General features: G+C 49.4%; 1 protein-coding gene across 1 annotated transcript; it reads right to left on the bottom strand.

Moving 5' to 3' along the window:
* Positions 1–9,643, bottom strand: Rela (RELA proto-oncogene, NF-kB subunit). Its single transcript, XM_047519370.1, has 11 exons — positions 9,331–9,643; positions 8,760–8,786; positions 8,512–8,663; positions 8,225–8,373; positions 6,831–6,922; positions 6,374–6,505; positions 5,530–5,634; positions 5,157–5,369; positions 2,980–3,060; positions 2,817–2,891; positions 1–1,386 (listed from the first exon to the last, which is right to left on the bottom strand). The coding sequence occupies exons 1-11, from the start codon at positions 9,335–9,337 to the stop codon at positions 761–763; spliced, it is 1,659 nt and encodes a 552-aa protein (XP_047375326.1). The 5' UTR covers positions 9,338–9,643; the 3' UTR covers positions 1–760.
* Positions 9,644–16,750: the final 7,107 nt, after the last annotated feature.

The following is a 16,750-nucleotide window of genomic DNA, read 5'->3' as shown; positions in this document are numbered from 1 at the left end:
TGGCCAGCTTGGCAACAAATTTATTAGTTTAGAGTAGAAAGAGCAAGAGTCCAATTGCTTTAATTCTTCAGTAGAAACTGCCTCTCAACTGGAGAGCTTCCAGCCTGCCCTCCCCCACTCTCCAAACAATCTGCCCACTATTAAGGCACTTGAGAAAAGGGGGGAGCAGGGAAGTCTCAGACCAAACTCCCTCAGGATCCTGGAGCGGGCGGCTACTATGCCACTGGTTCCCTTCTGCCACTGCTGAGCAAGGAAAGAGCTGGCAGAGACCTCTGCAGGGCAGGAAGGCCATCCCTCAAGTGCTGGTGTTAGGCAGCGCCAAAGAGGGGGTTGGTAATCGAACAGTATTTTGGATCTAGGTGTAAATGAATCCTTACTATGAGGAAGACACTTGATAATAAGGCTTTTGGCCTCAAAGGCCGTAGCTCCAGCCTGCTCCTCTCTCTAGGAGAGTGCTAGAAGTTGGAGCATGGGGATAGGGTCCTCCCAGAGTTCCCTACAAAGGGAGCTGACCATTAGGATGGGGAAGACTTAAAGTCTTCCCAGTTCCCCCATTTCCAGAGAAGTTAATGCTTCTGCTTAAGCACCTCCAAAAAGAGATAGATAGATACTGCCAATGAAAGAATAAAATGTGCCTCCAAAAAGGCATCACCCAAAGATGTTGGGGGCAGCTGGAGTACACCCCCCAGAATCCGTAAGTGCTTTGGGAGGGCTTCAATCCCTGCAACCTGGTGCTCTGGGCAGGGCTGACATCACCCCCTTAGGAGCTGATCTGACTCAAAAGGGCTGAGAAGTCCATGTCCACAATGGAGGAGAAGTCTTCATCCCCTGCAAGGCCGTTGGGGAGCCCCGAGGTTCCCAGGGAGGTGGGCGCTGGGTCAGGGGGCCTCTGGGAACCTGTCACCAGGCGAGTGATGGCCTCAGGGTACTCCATTAGCATAGGCTCAGCTGTGGGGTGGGGCATGGACACACCCTGGTTCAGCAGCTGCTGAAACTCCGAGTTGTCCACGGATGCCAGGTCTGTGAACACGGCTGGGTCCGTGCTGTTGCCAAGCAGGGCCCCCAGGTCCTCATCAGCATCGAACTGCAGGTGCAGCAGGGCCTCCGACAGCGTGCCTTCCCCGGCCTGGGTGGTCTTTGGGGCAGGTGGGGCCACAGCCTGGGGAGGGCCTGGGGCTAGGACTGGGCCAGGGGCTGGGGCCTGGGCCTGAGCCAGAGGTGGTGGCATGGCTGGGGCTGGGACCAAGGCCTGTGCCAAGACTGGGGCAGGGGCTGGTGCCAAGGCAGAGGCCTGGCTTGAGATCTGCCCAGAAGGTAATACCATGGGGGAGAACTCGTCGAAATTGATGGTGCTGAGGGATGGTGTAAAGGTATAGGGCTGGGGGGCTGCAGGAGAGACAGAAAGGCCGAGGTCACAGAAAGCCCTAGAGAGAGCCACCCCATTCTCTGTGCCTGAGCCCTTCTTGACAGTGCTTAGAACCAGTCCCTCCCTTTTTATTTTGTATTTTGAGATAGACAGGGTCTCACTAAGTTGAGTAAGCTGGCCTTAAGCTTGGGATCCTCCTGAGTAGCTGAGATTACAGGTGTTCCACTACACTCAGCTCCTAGCTTCCTCCTCATTCCCAATGTGACTTGGTCAACAGGGTCCAGTTCTAGCCAAACTGCCTCCGTGGAGCCCTCCGTGATTCCTAGAGCCCACAAAGGGCTCTCACCTCTGACCTTTTTTTTTTTTTTTAAATATATAAATTTTTTAGTTGTAGGTGGACACAATAGCTTTATTGTATTTTTATGCGGTGCTGAGGATCAAACCCAGGGCCTCACGCGTGCTAGGTGAGCATTCTACCACTGAGCCCCAGCCCCAGCCCCATCACCCTGACATTTTAAAGCTCTCACTGTATAGCCAAAAATCAATTGAGGGGAGTACTCAGTGAGTAGTGGCCTGAAGTGGGTACTTATCACTTTTGTTGTTGTTGTTTTGCTTTTTGGTACCAAATACTTAACTTAGGGGCACTCAACCCCTGAGCCACATCCACAGCCCTTTTTGTACTTTATTTAGAGCCAGTGCCTCACTGAGTTGCTTAGTGCCTCGCTGTTGCTGAGGCTAGCTTTGAACTCGCCATCCTCCTATCTCAGCTTCCCGAGCCGGTGGGATTACAGGTGGGCACCACTCTCATCCAGCTTCTTATCACTTTTTTTAAGCCAACACTAGCACCTATTACTTAGAGGCGCTTTTTGTTTTATTTTTGTTTTTCCTTCCCTGATTCAATTGAGAGTTTTGGCAGAAATCATCCATTTTTATTATTCTTTTAGTACTGGAGATTGAACGCAGGGGCACTTAACTACCAAGCCACATTCCCAGCCCTCTTTTGAGACAGGGCCTCACTAAATTTCTGTGGTTGGCCTTGAACTTGTGATCCTCCTGCCTCAGCCTCCTGAGTCGCTGGAATTACAGGTGTGCACCACCATGTCCAGCTTGAGATCATCCATTTGTCATGACTGTTTCCCAAGGCATCTAACAGACTTCCCTGTACTTCAGCATCTCCAGGAAGCTGCTGCTTCCTGAAACACTCTTCCAAAGCCTTTAGTTTAGCAGTCTGTAATGGGTGGGACAGGAATCCATGCCTTCACTGCTCCCTTGATGACCCTGACAGAGGTCACCAAGCCACATCCCTGAGAAGCACAGGCCTCACAGAGAACAGGTACCAGACACCTGCTGGTGAAGCTGCCTATGTTCATCTCCCTTCTAGAAGGTGTCCCAAATGTGGCCTGAATAGAGTTGAAACCATCTTTCCAAGGGCACTACAGGAAATCCTTACCTGGTTTAGAGATGGAAGTTGAACTGCGGGAAGGCACAGCAATGCGCCGGGGTGGAGGCCGGGGATCAGTGGGTCCTGCAGGGCAGGACTGGGTCAGTTCAGTCCCTGGGATGTCCCCTCCCCAGTTCCTGGGGCCTCCTGCCCTGCCCACTCCCCTTCTCACCACTGAAAGGGCTCTTCTTCATGATGCTCTTGAACGTCTCGTATGTCCTTTTGCGCTTCTCCTCAATGCGATGACGATCGTCTAGAAAGCAATGGGAGAGTGGGCCTTGGTCTCCTCAGCTGGCCTCCAGTGTCCCCAAAGGTCCCTCCAGAGAAAGGGGAAGGGCCAGGCTTTCCTGAGACTCATCTCCCCACCCCCACACAGCAGTTCTAAGACTCTCCAAGCTTTTGAGAAGGCTCTGTTGGCCGAGTCTGTCCTTCAAAGGTCCCTGGATGCTGTCATGTGAAGGGGCCCTGCTCCAGGGAGAGCAGTGCTCAGGGGGCCAAGCTCCAGGTCACCCCTCACCTGCGCGGCTCACCTCCAGCCTGCAGACTGGTCTGGAGAGGAGCACTCTGCACAGGCCTACTTAAGACTCCCAGACTCCTCTTACCTCTACTGGTTTGGCACATTAGCCTGGAGCTTTCAGAACTACCTTCCTCCTCTGAAGCTTCATCGACCCAGAGCCAACCTCATGACTTCACCTCAAAAGCTTGGTTCTTTCTCCTCCTGGGTCCCTGACCATCCTTCTGCCCTGTCACCAAAGCTAGAAACCCTGGAGTTATCCCTAACATCATGTTTTTTTCCCTCCCACTCACTAACTTGACATGTATTTACCAAGCACCTACTATGTGCCAGCCTCCCTCCAAGCCACTGGACATGTGCCTGTGAGTAACATGCAAGGGTCCTGCTCCTAAAAAGGTGATATCTTGGTGATAGAGGAACACAGACACAACCACACACAAAATCTCAAAATGTGCCAGGAGCTCTGAGGAAGCTCATGTATGAGAACAAGGTGATGGAACAGCACCAGAATCCAGGTGAGAGTCTAATTAGAGGTCAGGAAAGGACTGTGTGAGCCAGTCACAATAGACACTTGGGGGCCAAGCATTCCAAGCAAGGCGATAGCCAGGACACAAGTCCTGAGGCAGACTGAGTCCAGCGTGCGCCACAAACTACAAGGCCTCGAGGCTGAAGGGTAGCCAAGGAGGACAGCAACAGAAGGTGTGATCTGCTTGCTCTGCCATCCTTTCTGCAAGGTCCACGCCCCGCATCTCCTCTTCCTCCACTACAGCAACATCTTCCAAAAAGGCCCCCCTAACTTGGTCCCTCCCTCTCTGATCCTCTGACTGCAGCAGAATGAGCCTCCAGTTCTACTCAGGCCGAGTCTCTCCTGGGGATGCATTGGTGGCTCCCCACTGCTTCCAGGATGCAACCCTGCATTTGGCCTGGGGACTGACAAGCACTCCGTCTGGGTTTGTCCATGGTCTGGTCAGCTCCCACCACAGAAATCCCCCTGACTGGTGATGCCCTTGCCAACACCCCTGCCTTCCAGTGGTGGGCCACAGGCCTCAAGAATGTGCTTCTGGATCTTTCTCCAAGGTAAATGCCACCACCTCCAGGCACCTGTCTCCAGTTCCCTGCACCTACGCTCCCAGGACACGCTGCCCCCACCTCAGTTTCACACATTTCTGTGATGTAAGGATGTGTTTGTATGTCCATCTTCCTCATGTGATTAAGCTTATAAAGGGCAGAGAACCCATCTTGTTCATCTTTGCATTCACAACTCCAGACACGGGTCCTACTACCAAGTGGGTACTCAAAGCCTGACCAAAATGTGGCTGAGTGGTATGGTAGGGACAAGGAACACATGTATACACAGGACCATGGAGCCAGGTGACCTGGGGTCAGATGCTGACTCTGCCACTCATCAGCTATCTTTGCCCTCAAAAGACTGAGAGATTAAAATCAGGTAATACTGAAATGTTTGGAATAGGGGCAGACTAGTAGTATGAGCTTAGAAGTCTTGGGTATCATTTGTAAAGGAGGCAAGAGAAGGATTCCGACTACTCATGTATCTCTCAACAATGGGACCTATTCTGAGAAGTGCATCGTTCGGCAATTTTGAATTTTGTCATTAGGTGATTTCGTCATTGGGTATACTTACAAAAGCTAAGATGCTACATCACTAGACAATACAACCTCATGGAACCCCCATCATATGTCAGTCTGTCCTTGACCAAAATGCTACACAGCAATGACTATACTGTACAAATCCCAAGTTCCAGCACCAATTATCCAGCTCTGGCTTTTCTTTTTAGAGCCCAGCAGCCCTGCTGCCACCCTCCCTGGCTGCGTACCTGTGTCTGGCAGGTACTGGAATTCCATGGGCTCACTGAGCTCCCGGTCAGAAGGCCGCCGCAGTTGCATGGAAACACGCACAGGAGCCTGCAGGCTGGGGTCCGCATAGGGAGGGGTCCGGAACACAATGGCCACTTGCCTGTGCACGTCAGCTTGAGAAAAGGAGCCTCGGGCCTCCCAGCCTGGTCCCGTGAAATACACCTCAATGTCCTCTGCGGGAGATGGGTGGCAGTGTCTGTCAGTGTCTAACCCCTCAAGCCTCCTGGCCCATCTCAGGCCTGAGTGTTAAAGCCAAGTGCTTCGTACCACATCTTCTCAGCCTTGCCCCTCACCTCTCACTCCAAACAGTCCAACCCTACCCCTGGCATGTACCTTTCTGCACCTTGTCACATAGCAGGAAGATCTCGTCCCCACCGAGGCAGCTCCCGGAGTTTCGATTCACTCGGCAGATTTTGAGCTCAGCAGTGTTGGGGGCGCCTGAGGGCGTGGTAATAAGGAAGGAAGCCCTGAACCACCAGAGGTCCCCAGGGTGGCCTGCCCTGCCCTATCTGCCCAGTGTCAAGATAACCCAGTTTGAAAATCACACCTCTGCAGCCAAACAGACAATTCCTGTTGGCTCCTCATACCGACCAAGGAGGCAGCTCTTCAGCAGCTGTGTGCTCAACACTGTTCTGGGCGAGGAGACTCCACAACGCACGGCACCTATCACCTCTGCCCCCACAGAGCTGCGGCCCAGTGGGAACCAATTTGATCACACCTGGCAATGAGCCCTTCCCTCCTGACCCCCAGTTTATTCTGGTTCCCCATTCTTGGGGCTCCAGAGCCCTTTCATTTTCATTTATCCTGCTGCTTAAAGACTGCAACTGATCAATATCAGCCCAATTCATCTGTAAGCTTCCGGTGAGCTGCCTCATTAAATTATCACTGTCCCGCATTATCTTGTTCCTCCTAGTTGAGGTTCTGGAATCATTAGTTCAGGTCTGGGCACACTAACCCTCCCATCATGTAAAATGGAAAATGCCCACTTCCCATCAGACTCGCTACCAGCCTGGAAGCCACCCCTCGAGGGCAGCTCGGGTGGGCACTGAGGAGATAATGAGGACACCAGATGACTCAATGAAGCCAGAGACCCTCTCGCTGGCCACACCCACCACAGCCCTCTTCCTCTTACCCAGGCCCACCCTTCTCCCCCTTCTGTGGCTCCCTAGCCACTCACGGTTGTCAAAGATCGGATGAGAGAGGACAGGCGGTAGGCAGAGAGGCCTCCCTGATGGGTCTCGCACTGTCACCTGGAAGCAGAGCCGCACAGCATTCAGGTCATAGTCCCCACGCTGCTCTTCTATGGGAACTGCCAGAAAAACAGGAAAGTTAGGAAGGAGGATGGGGAGGGGCACAGGGGCGGGATGAGGGAGTGCAGGCAGCTCTGTACTGGGGGTGCCATTTAAAGGTATGAAGCAAGAAGCCAAGGTCCTAGACCCATCACTGACTCCACAGTGACTAGTTGTCACTAGATGCCCCCTCTCTGGGCCTCAGTTTCCAAGTGGTAAATGGTAGTGTGTAATGAGTGGGCAGCAAGATTCCTTCTGCACTATGAGTCTTGGTCAATGAGGGAGAAGCAAGGCAGGGGCCTAGGGAGGGTGAGAGGGTTTGGTCTTCGCCCCCTTGCCCCTCACCTTGGAAGGGGTTGTTGTTGGTCTGGATGCGCTGGCTGATCGCCTGCTCCAGGTCCCGCTTCTTCACACACTGGATTCCCAGGTTCTGGAAGCTGAGGTGCCCCCCCAAGGCATTAGTCCTGGGTTTCCACCCTCCTCCCTTGTCCAGTCTACCCCTTCTTCCCTCCTAAGCCCAAGTCCCCAGATCACTGCTGTGCTTCGCCCCCTCCAGTGGCTTCCTACTGTGCTGCAGTGAAGACCACGCGTACCTCAGCTGAGGAGCCCCCTCGGGTAGGAAGCCCTCAGCAGCAGGAGCTTCTTTTCCATCCTCCCCACATACTAAATTCATTCCCCCTCAAGGTCATTGCACTTGTTTGTTCTGCCTGGAATGTTTTTCCGTGCTTCTCTGCTTTCTCATCATTTAAGTTTTAGCAAAGAGAGGCTTTCCCTGACCTCTTAGTCCAAAGTAATGAATCCAGCTTCCCTGCCTCCCCCGCCCATGCTTACTCTCCCAACCTATTACCCTACTTTATTTTCACTACTGAAATTATTACTCTCTAACAGTATCTTGCTTTTGTTTATTTTTTGGTTCTGTGAATTGAACCTAGGGGGACTTTACCACTGAGCTACATCCCCGGCCCTTTTTTATTTTTTTTCAGACAGGATCTCGATTTGTTGCCTAGGGCCTCACTAAGTTGTTAAGGCTGCCTCAAACTTGCAATCCTCCTGTCTCAGCCTCCTGGGTCACTGGAATTATAGGCATGAAATACTGCACCAGCCTCCTATAGTATCTTGTCTGCTTATTTATTTGTATTATTAGTTGTGGCCTGACTGTCAATTGGTATGTAAGCTCCAGGGAAGTCTGCTAGTGTAATGTTTTCTTTCTCATAAGAGAGATATGACACCAAGGGACTTGCCCCTCCAGCCACAGGTATCAGGGCCTGCAGGATGGTCAGGGACTCACCCTCTCCCATGGAGCTCCCACTTGATAGAGTGGACACATTAACAAATATATATCAAATATATATATATATATATATTTTTTTTGGAGGGGGGGTACTAGGGATTGAACCCAGGGGCACTTAACCACCAAGTCACATCCCCAGCCTTTTTCTTTTTTTTTTTTTGTCATATTTTACTTAGAGATAGGGTCTCAGGGTCTTGTTGAGTTGCTTAGCACCTTGCTAAATTGCTGAGGCTGGCTTTGAACTTGGAATCCTCTTGCCTCAGCTTCCCAAGCTGCTGGGATTACAGGTGGGCCATGCCAGCTCAACAGATAATTTCAAAACAAAGGGAGTCTGCTTGCAGAGCTCAGAACACAGCAAGGAGTGAGGAATTCTGTCCAGAAAGGAGTAACACTGTAACAGCTACTTGTCCTCCATCTCCAGCTCCTTCCTGGCCTTTGGGGAACTCACCTGTGGATGCAGCGGTCTGGGCAGAGCTCAGCCTCATAGAAGCCATCCCTGCAGTCCTTTCCCACAAGTTCATGGGGATGAGGCCGGTGCGGGGGGTCCTTGGTCACCAGGGAGATGCGAACTGTCCCTGGTCCTGTGTAACCATTGATCTGTCCAAAGTACAGAGCATACTCTAGTGGCCCAGTAATTCCAAACCTGGCGCCCAGACCCAGTGGCAAGTCTGCTGGGGGCTTCCCAGTCCTTTCCACCACAACTGTGCCCCCACCCTACCCTGGGCTAGTGCTGACCTTAATGGTGGGGTGGGTCTTAGTGGTATCCGTGCTTCTCTCTCCTGGAATACTGCCCGCCGATCGGCCCTCACACTTGTAGCGGAAGCGCATGCCCCGCTGCTTGGGCTGCTCGATGATCTCCACATAAGGACCAGAAGCCTGGGCCGGCTCTGCAGGAGACACAGCCAGTAGGTATGGTGCTGCCCCCACGGCCCCAAATGTTGGGCAGACCCTCCCCAATCGCTGAAGAAGGATGGCCCACTTACCTGAGGGGAAGATGAGGGGGAACAGGTCTGAAAAGGAGGAGAAACAAGGATCAGTACAAGCCCACTGCCCATCCTCACCAGGGAGGGCCTCATGGAGCCAGGCTCCCTCCCAGGGAAACTGAGTCAGGACCTGCTCCTACCACCTGCGGTGAAACTAAGGGGTCGGGGCAAAGGAAGCAGCACCACTTGCCTCCTGAGGGAAGACCGTGTGCAAGCCTTCCTTTGCAAGGGGAAACTGAGTCAGGACACTTCCCACCCTCTCTCCTAAGGAAACGAAGACACATTCTCCCCTAATAACGAAGTCGGAGCTGCCCCCAACGACCCTGGGGGCACTGAGTCAAGGCTCACCCCGCACCCCCGCCCTGGGAGGAGACCGAGTCAAGGCCCTCACCCCCCAGGGGGAAACTGAGTCAGACCCCTTGTCGTCCGCCCCGCCCCGCGCCACCATCCGGCCGGCCGCTCCCTGCGCAGCGCCCGGTGGCGCAGGAAGGGGCGGAAGCCCGCGCAGGGCTCCGGTCCCGGCTCCGGAGACCAGGCGCAGCCACCCGGAGGGGTCAGAGGGCGTCCTCACCGTCCATGGCCGGGGTCCGGGGGCGGGGCCGGGGTCGCAGCTGAGCCCGCGGCGCGCTCTACAGCGGAGCCATTCGCCAGAGGCGGAAATGCGCCGCGCGCGCCCGCAGCCGCGTCACTGCCCGGAATCCGTCCGCGCCTGCGCGCTGAGCCGCCACTGCCGCGCGCGGGGGCCGAAAGCAAGTGCACCCCGCGCGGAGGACGAAGAGGCCGCGCGCGCCGCCGCGCCGGGGACCGGGAACAAGTGCACGCCGCGTGGGGGACGAAGAAGCTACTCTCCCCGATGCAGCCAGGCTGGAGGCCGCTCACAGGCTGGCACGAAGGGAGGCTTAGCTCGTTCCTAGGGCTCGGCCCCGCCTGAAGGGCGGACCCGCCGATTACTCACTTTGTTTTTAGGGGATTTCGGGCCCCCCTCCACCCCCGTCGATCCGAGGAGTTTGGTGATGTCACCCGGGCCCAGTCTGGAGCAGAGCCAGGGCTGCTTGCTGCGGCCGCCCTCCCTGCGCGGGGAAAGGCCCTGGCCTGCAGCGCCGGAACGATCAGGAGGCTCAACTCCAATCCACATGGTTTTCCTAACCGTCCCGTGCGGTCTGGTTGTTGCTGACTTTGAAGCACTTTTAATTCCCCATTCGCTCCAATCTAGGTGCCGCTGGGGAGTGTGCATGGATGGTGGGGCTTCGCATGCACTGGGCGATGGAGGTCCTGGGGCAAGTCCGCAGCCGCAGACAAGAAGACCCGGGACTTGTCACCTACCCCGCTAAAGCGCCCGTTTAAGATGCCCCCAAACTGCAAGCCCTCGAGGGGCAATAGGCCCCCAAGAGTAAATCCCAGAGCCTAGTGCCTGTGTCTGAGAAGGTCCCAGGGCCACTGGGTTCTCTTGAACCCGCAGGGTCACGTCCCATGCGCACCTCCCCAAATACTCCCGTTAGGGCCCAGACTCGGAAGTCAGAAGCATTTCCAGTAGTTAACTGTCTTGCAACTCCAGGGCGAGGGTATTGCCGTCAAAACCAAGGCCCAAGGCATAAGGCATATGTACGGATTGAGGATGGAGAGTTGGGCTGGAGCATCCGGATCCCAGGCTTCCTCATCCCAAGATGAAGATGCTCCACAGCAGGCCGTGGAGTCTTCTCCAGATGGAGAAAGACTTAATTTTTCTGAATTCATTCTAAATTAGGAAGCCATATGGGAATTGGAAAAGATTGGAAATTCTGACTTGCTTTCCCAGGCGCTGAAAAAACAGGAAGAGAAAAGTGAAAATAGAGTTTCCACCCCTCCCACTCATTTCAGTTTCCCACATGGCTGGCCCTGATTAGAAAAGTCAGTTCAGTATTTTGAAGAGGCGACCTCAAAGGTCCACAGAATGGGTAATCTCTGGTTAACAACACACACACTCATCACTGATTCTTGCATGATCCTCTTTTTAAAATTCACATATATTTATGACTTTTCCATTAATACCATGAGCCAGGCACAGGGGCACATTCATGGAGGATTGCAAATTAGAGGTCAGCCTCAGCAACTTAGCAAGTCCCTAAATAAGTCTCAAAAAAAAAAAAAATTAAAAGGGCTGTGGATGGAGTTCAGTTGTAAAGAGCCCTTTTTAATCCCTAGCACCAAAAAAAAATTAATACCATGAATACCAGTGTACTCATTGCAAAATTCAAGGGGGTAGGTAGAACACCACTGTGATTTACATCTATGCCACTTGTTTATTCCCTCCTTATCCCATGTCCAGGCTCTACCAGTGTGTGTGTGTGTGTGTGTGTGTGTGTGTGTGTGTGTTTGGTACTGGGGTTGAACCCAGAGACACTTTGCTACTGAGCCACATCCCCAGTTCTTTTATTTTTTATTTTGACACAGGGTCTCATTAAGTTGCCCACTCTGGCCTCAAACCGATTCCTCCTGTCTCAGCCTCCAGAGTTGCTGGGATTACAGATGTGTGCCGTGACACCTAGCACAAATTTATTTTTTAAAGGAATGGGTTTTGAGGGAAAAAAATATGGGGCAAAGAAGTATGGAGGAGAAAATAAGCACAAGTGTAAACTTGTAAATTTTTTTAAATAATCACAACTATAAAGAATGTGCTATATAAAACACAAAAGTTTAAAGACAGAGGCGTGCCCTTAGCAAGGCCAAAGATCTGTCTCTGGGTTCTGGAACTTAGGCTGAGGATTTTGTTTTTGAATGAATCACTGATCACTGGTAGGTGGCACAGTCCATATGTGTGACCAGGCTTAAACAGAAGAATGACCACTTGGCCTGGTAAAAGTAGATGAAGTGTTTGGTATCATGCGTCACATAACTATCAAAGTTTCTCTCACAATGCCTAGGTGGAGGAGCTGTGATTCTTTTTTTTTTTTTTTTTTTTTTTACTATGTTAGGGATTGAACTCAGGACCTCCCACATGCTAAGCAAGTACTGTACCACTGAGCTACATCCCCAGCCTTTTAAAATTTTATTTGGATATAGGGTCTGGTTAAGTCGTCCAGGCTGACCTTGAACTTGTGATCCTCCACCTCGGTCTCCTGAGTAGCCAGGTTAGCAGGGGTGTGCCACCACCCCAGGCTAGAATCCATTTTTGTAGTCTACCAGAAGTTTTGCTTCTGATTTTAAAGATTATACAGTATTCCTCATTTTCAAAGACTGTGTATCTGATATAAAGAATATATTAACTGGGGACTGGGGCTGTAGCTCAGTGGTAAAGTGCTTGCCTAGCACATGTGAAGCACTTGTTTCAGTCTTCAGCACCACATAAAAATAAAATAAAGGTATTGTGTCCACCTATAACTAAAAACAATTTTTAAAACTACATATTAATAACCTTTATCCACTTACATGAGAAACACCCATGTAATTAGCACTGTGTTAGTATGATGTTTGTTGTGAGTTTTTGGTACATGTTCATTATCAGGTTAAGTTCCTGTCTAGTGCTAGTTCACTAAGAGTGTTTGTGATAAGATGAATGTTGATTTTATTCAATCCTTCTCCTTCATCTACAAAGAAGATCTTGTGGGTTTTCTCCTTTATCTGTTAATGTAGAGAATGACACAGATTTCCTAATAGAAACCACCTTGTATTCTTGGTACAAACCTGACTTGGTCATAGTGGTATCACATTGTTGAATTCAATTAATCAATATTTTAGAAAGGGATTTTTATGTTTGCAACTGTATTTGTAAATGAAATAGCTATAGTTTTTTTTCTTTAAAAAATTGACTTTAGGGCTGGGGATATAGCTCAGTTGGTGGAGTGCTTGCCTTGCAAGCATAAGGCCCTGGGTTCAATCCCCAGCACCGCAAAAAAAAAAAAAAAAAAAAAAAAAAAAAAAAAAATTGACTTTAGCTAGGTATAGTAGTGCACACCCATAATCCCAGTTACTCAGGAGGATCCCAAGTTCAAGGTCAGCCTTGGGCAACCTAGTGAGATTCTGTCTCAAAATAAAATTTGAAAAAGGTCTGGGGCCACTTTATTTATTTCTTTATATTTGAGACCATGTCTGGCTAGGTTGCCCAGGCTAACCTTGAACTTGGGATCCTCCCACCTCAGCCCCCCATACTTAAGTGATATTTAAGAAATAAAACAAATGATACAAAGAAAGGGCTAGGGATGTAGCTTATTGGGAGAGCATCTCTGGGCTCATTCCCCAATAAGACAAACACACACACACACACACACACACACACACACACACACACCTTATCTAATTTTAGTATTAAAGTTGTACCAGTCTTAGAGAATGATTTTAGGGAATATTCTCCATTTTCTATTCTCTGAAAGTGTTCGTGTAGGTCTGGACTGACTTATTTCCTTAAAAGTTTGGAAAAGTTCCCAGTAAAATCACCTGAGACTATTATTTGTTCTGTAGAAAGGTTTTATTTTATTTTAACCTTTTCATTATGAACATTTAAAAACACTGTATTAGAGAAAGAGAAAATAGTATAATTAGCCCACATGTACCTATTATTCAGCTTTTATCAGTTGTCATCTTCTTCTTCTTATTATTTTTCGCAGTGCTGGAGATCAAACCTAGGGTCTCACACATGCTGGGTAAGCACTCCACCCCTGAGCTATACCCCCAGCTCCATTACATCTTTTTTTTTTTTTTTTTTGGTACTTGGGATTGAACTCAGGGGCACTGAACCATTGAACCACATCCTCAGCATTAAGTTGCTTAGGGCCTAAGTTGCTGAGGCTGGCTTTAAACTTGCAATCCTCCTGCCTTAACCTCCTGAGTCGCTGGGGTTACAGGTGTGTGCCACCACACCCGACTCCATAACCTCTTTTTATTTTTAGTTTTAGATGGACACAATGCCTTTATTTTATTCATTTTTTTATGTGTTACTGCGGATCGAACCCAGAGCCTCACATGACCTAGGCAAGTGCTCTACCATTGAGCTACAACCCCAGCCCCTTCATTACCTCTTAATTTAGTGAGACCCTGTCTCAAAATAGAAAATAAAAAGGGGTTGGGTATGTGGTTCAGAGGTTAAGTGCCTCTGGGTTCAATTCCTGGTATCCACCTCCCCTGCAAAAATAAAGAAATGGTGCTAGAACAATGGAGGGGGAATGAAGCCTATTCCTTACCTCGCACCATATACAGCAAGTTGTTTCTTGCTTCTCTTGATAGTCACTCATGTGTTTGGTGGTGGTTACTTATGAGATCAAATAACAGTCCATGAGTTCAGTTTGGGAAGCCTTCCCTCCATGGAAGGTTGTTTCTATTCCTGCTTCCTCTTTTGCCCTTGATATGGGTGTGGTTGGGGAGGTATGGGAGCAGTGAGTCCATTTCAGGAGTAAAACAGTCAGCTCTCCAAATCTGTGAGTTCTGCATCTACAGATTGAACCCCGCAAGGATCGAAATAGTTGAAAAAAATGTGTCTGTACTGAACATGTACAGACTTTTTCTTGTCATTATTCCCTAAACAATAGAGCATAACAACTATTTACACTGCTTTTATATTACATTAGGCATTATAAGTACAGAGATGATTTAAAGTACATAGGCAGATATGTGTACATTATATGCAAATGCCATGTCACTTTATAAAGGGAGTTGAGCATCTGTGAATTTTGGTACCCACAAAGTTCCCAGAGCCAATCTTCTGTGAATACTGAGGGACGATTGTTATATAAAACTACAAGATTGCTGCTGTCCTTGTTGATTTCCAAAAACAATCCTCTTTCCTTCCTTCTTTCTTTCTTTATTCTTTCTTCATTCATTCATTCATTCATTCATCCTGAGGATGGAACTCAGGGTACTCTATTTTGGTACTGGGGATTTAATCCAGGGGTGCTTTATCACTGAATCAGTGGGGTACTCTAGTTTGGTACTGGGGATTTAATCCAGGGGTGCTTTATCACTGAATCACAACCCCAGCCCTTTTAATTATTTATTTGTTTGTTTATTTATTTATTTTTGTGGTGCTGAGGATTCAACCCAGGGCCTTGTGCATGAGAGGAAGGCACTCTACCAACCGAGCTATATCCCCAGCCCTATTTTTTATTTTGAGACAGGGTCTTGCTAAGTTACCAAGACTGGTCTTGAACTTGCCATTCTCCTGCCTCCAGAGAAGTTGTGCCACCATGCCTAATTCCACAAATGATCCACTATACGTTAACAGTGTTTACATTAATAAGAGAATGCAAATACTGTCAATAAAAGAACAAAACTAGTTCCTAAAACACCCTGTTTAAGTTAGGGACTTTAGGACTAAGCTACTTTTAGGTTTGTGTTTTGTTTTTGTTTTTTCCATACTAGGGAATGAACCTAGTGCCTCAAGTATTCAAGGCATGCGAGGCAAGCACTCCATCACTGAGCTCTATCCCTAGTTATTTTAAGTTTGTTTTGAGACAGGGTCTTACTAAGTTGCCCAGGCTGGTCTTGAACTTGCCATCCTCCTGCCTCAGCCTCCAGAGTTAACTGGGATTACAGGTGTGCTCCACTATGCCCAGCTCTGCCTATCAACCGTTTTTTCTGACAGGTATGAGAAACTGTACCAGATACAGAGTCTATACCTGTTTCTATGACTCTCCTAGAAATGGCACCTTCCCTATCTCTGGGTATTGTCCCTAATATGGAAGTGTAAGAATCGAAATTGTATCACTCCTTATGTTTGTAGATATTTAAAGAAAACATGCCCACACACCTTTCCACTGGCTGACCAGATGATTTACTTTGCATGTGATATGCCCTAGTTCCCTGTGTCCTGGGAACCAGCCCCTCTCTGGCCCCTTTCCAGCACTGTAAACAATGAACAAGGTTCATTGGGCATGGGCTGCATGCCAGATGCTGAGCTAAATACTGCACAAATGTTATTTTTTAATCTACTGTTCACAGTCAGCCCTTGCAATCGCACCGTTTGGACCACCCCATATAGGTGAGCTAACAGGTATAGAGGCATTGAGTGACATGCCCAAGTTACACAAGACCCAGAACTTTAAGTCAGTTCTGCTGATTCCAGAGCTGTCATTGCAACTGCAGTACCTGATAAAATGTGACCTGGGACACAGGGGCTGGAAGGACCTCAGTTGCCCCTCAGGTTATGCTCCACAGTGTCACTCTGGCCCCAACATGCTCAACTCAGGAAACAGGATACTCTCAACTCTGATCAGGGTCCTTTCTGATGGATGGAAAGGATGGAATCTGCCTCCCTTTGGCTTCCATGAGGAGGTCAGACTGATGACCTTTGGGACCTTATTAGAAACAAGCTGCTCCCCACTCTAGGGAATCCCCAGATCTTGACTCCTTCACTCAACACATATTTACTGTGTGCTTAGGACAGTGCAGAGAGCAAGCCAAGTGGTCACCCTGGTGGAGTTGATATTTAGGAGGGGAAGATAGCAAGTTCATGTTGGCAGTGTTACCCTTTATCCATACTTGTGGCCTTTCTTTTTTTTAATTATTTTTTTATTTATTTTATTTTTATTTTTATTTTTTTTTGCGGTGCTGCAGATGGAGCCCAGGGCCTAGTGCTTGCAAAGCAAGCACTCTACCGACTGAGCTATCTCCCCAGCTCCCCTTGCTTTTTTTTTTTTTTTTTAATATTTTAGTTGTAGATGGACACAACACCTTTATTTTATTTATTTATGTGGTGCTGAGGATTGAACCCAGTGCCTCACATGTGATAGGCAGGTGCTCTACCACTGAGCCACAACCCCAGTCCTTGTGACCTATCTTGATCTGAGAGCCTTTGGAAATGTGGCCCCAGACTGGGTTGCCACACAAAGAACAGAGCCAGAGGCTGACCGTTATGACCTTGTGTGAGATGCCCTGGCCTGTCACTGGGGGTTTAGAGTGGCCACAGGTCTAGGAAAAACCCAGAGCTTCACTTTGGTTAAATTACTGTAAAAAGGAAAGAAAGTCCTGCTTCCCTGTCACCAAATGCCAAATAAGCAGATGGCAAGACAAACCCAACCCAATGG

Source organism: Sciurus carolinensis, chromosome 11, assembly GCF_902686445.1.
Source record: "Sciurus carolinensis chromosome 11, mSciCar1.2, whole genome shotgun sequence".
Classification (NCBI taxonomy): domain Eukaryota; kingdom Metazoa; phylum Chordata; class Mammalia; order Rodentia; family Sciuridae; genus Sciurus; species Sciurus carolinensis.
The sequence above is the reverse complement of the archived record's forward strand: the minus strand, read 5'-3'. Positions and strand labels throughout refer to the sequence as shown.

What these genes read in the sequence shown, in the direction of transcription:
- Rela (XM_047519370.1), bottom strand. An exon ending in AGACCCACCCCACCATTAAG is followed by an intron (nt 8,374 to 8,511) that starts GTCAGCACTAGC and finishes TACTTTGGACAG; the next exon opens with ATCAATGGTTACACAGGACC. An exon ending in GAAGAAGAGCCCTTTCAGTG is followed by an intron (nt 2,892 to 2,979) that starts GTGAGAAGGGGA and finishes CCTGCCCTGCAG; the next exon opens with GACCCACTGATCCCCGGCCT.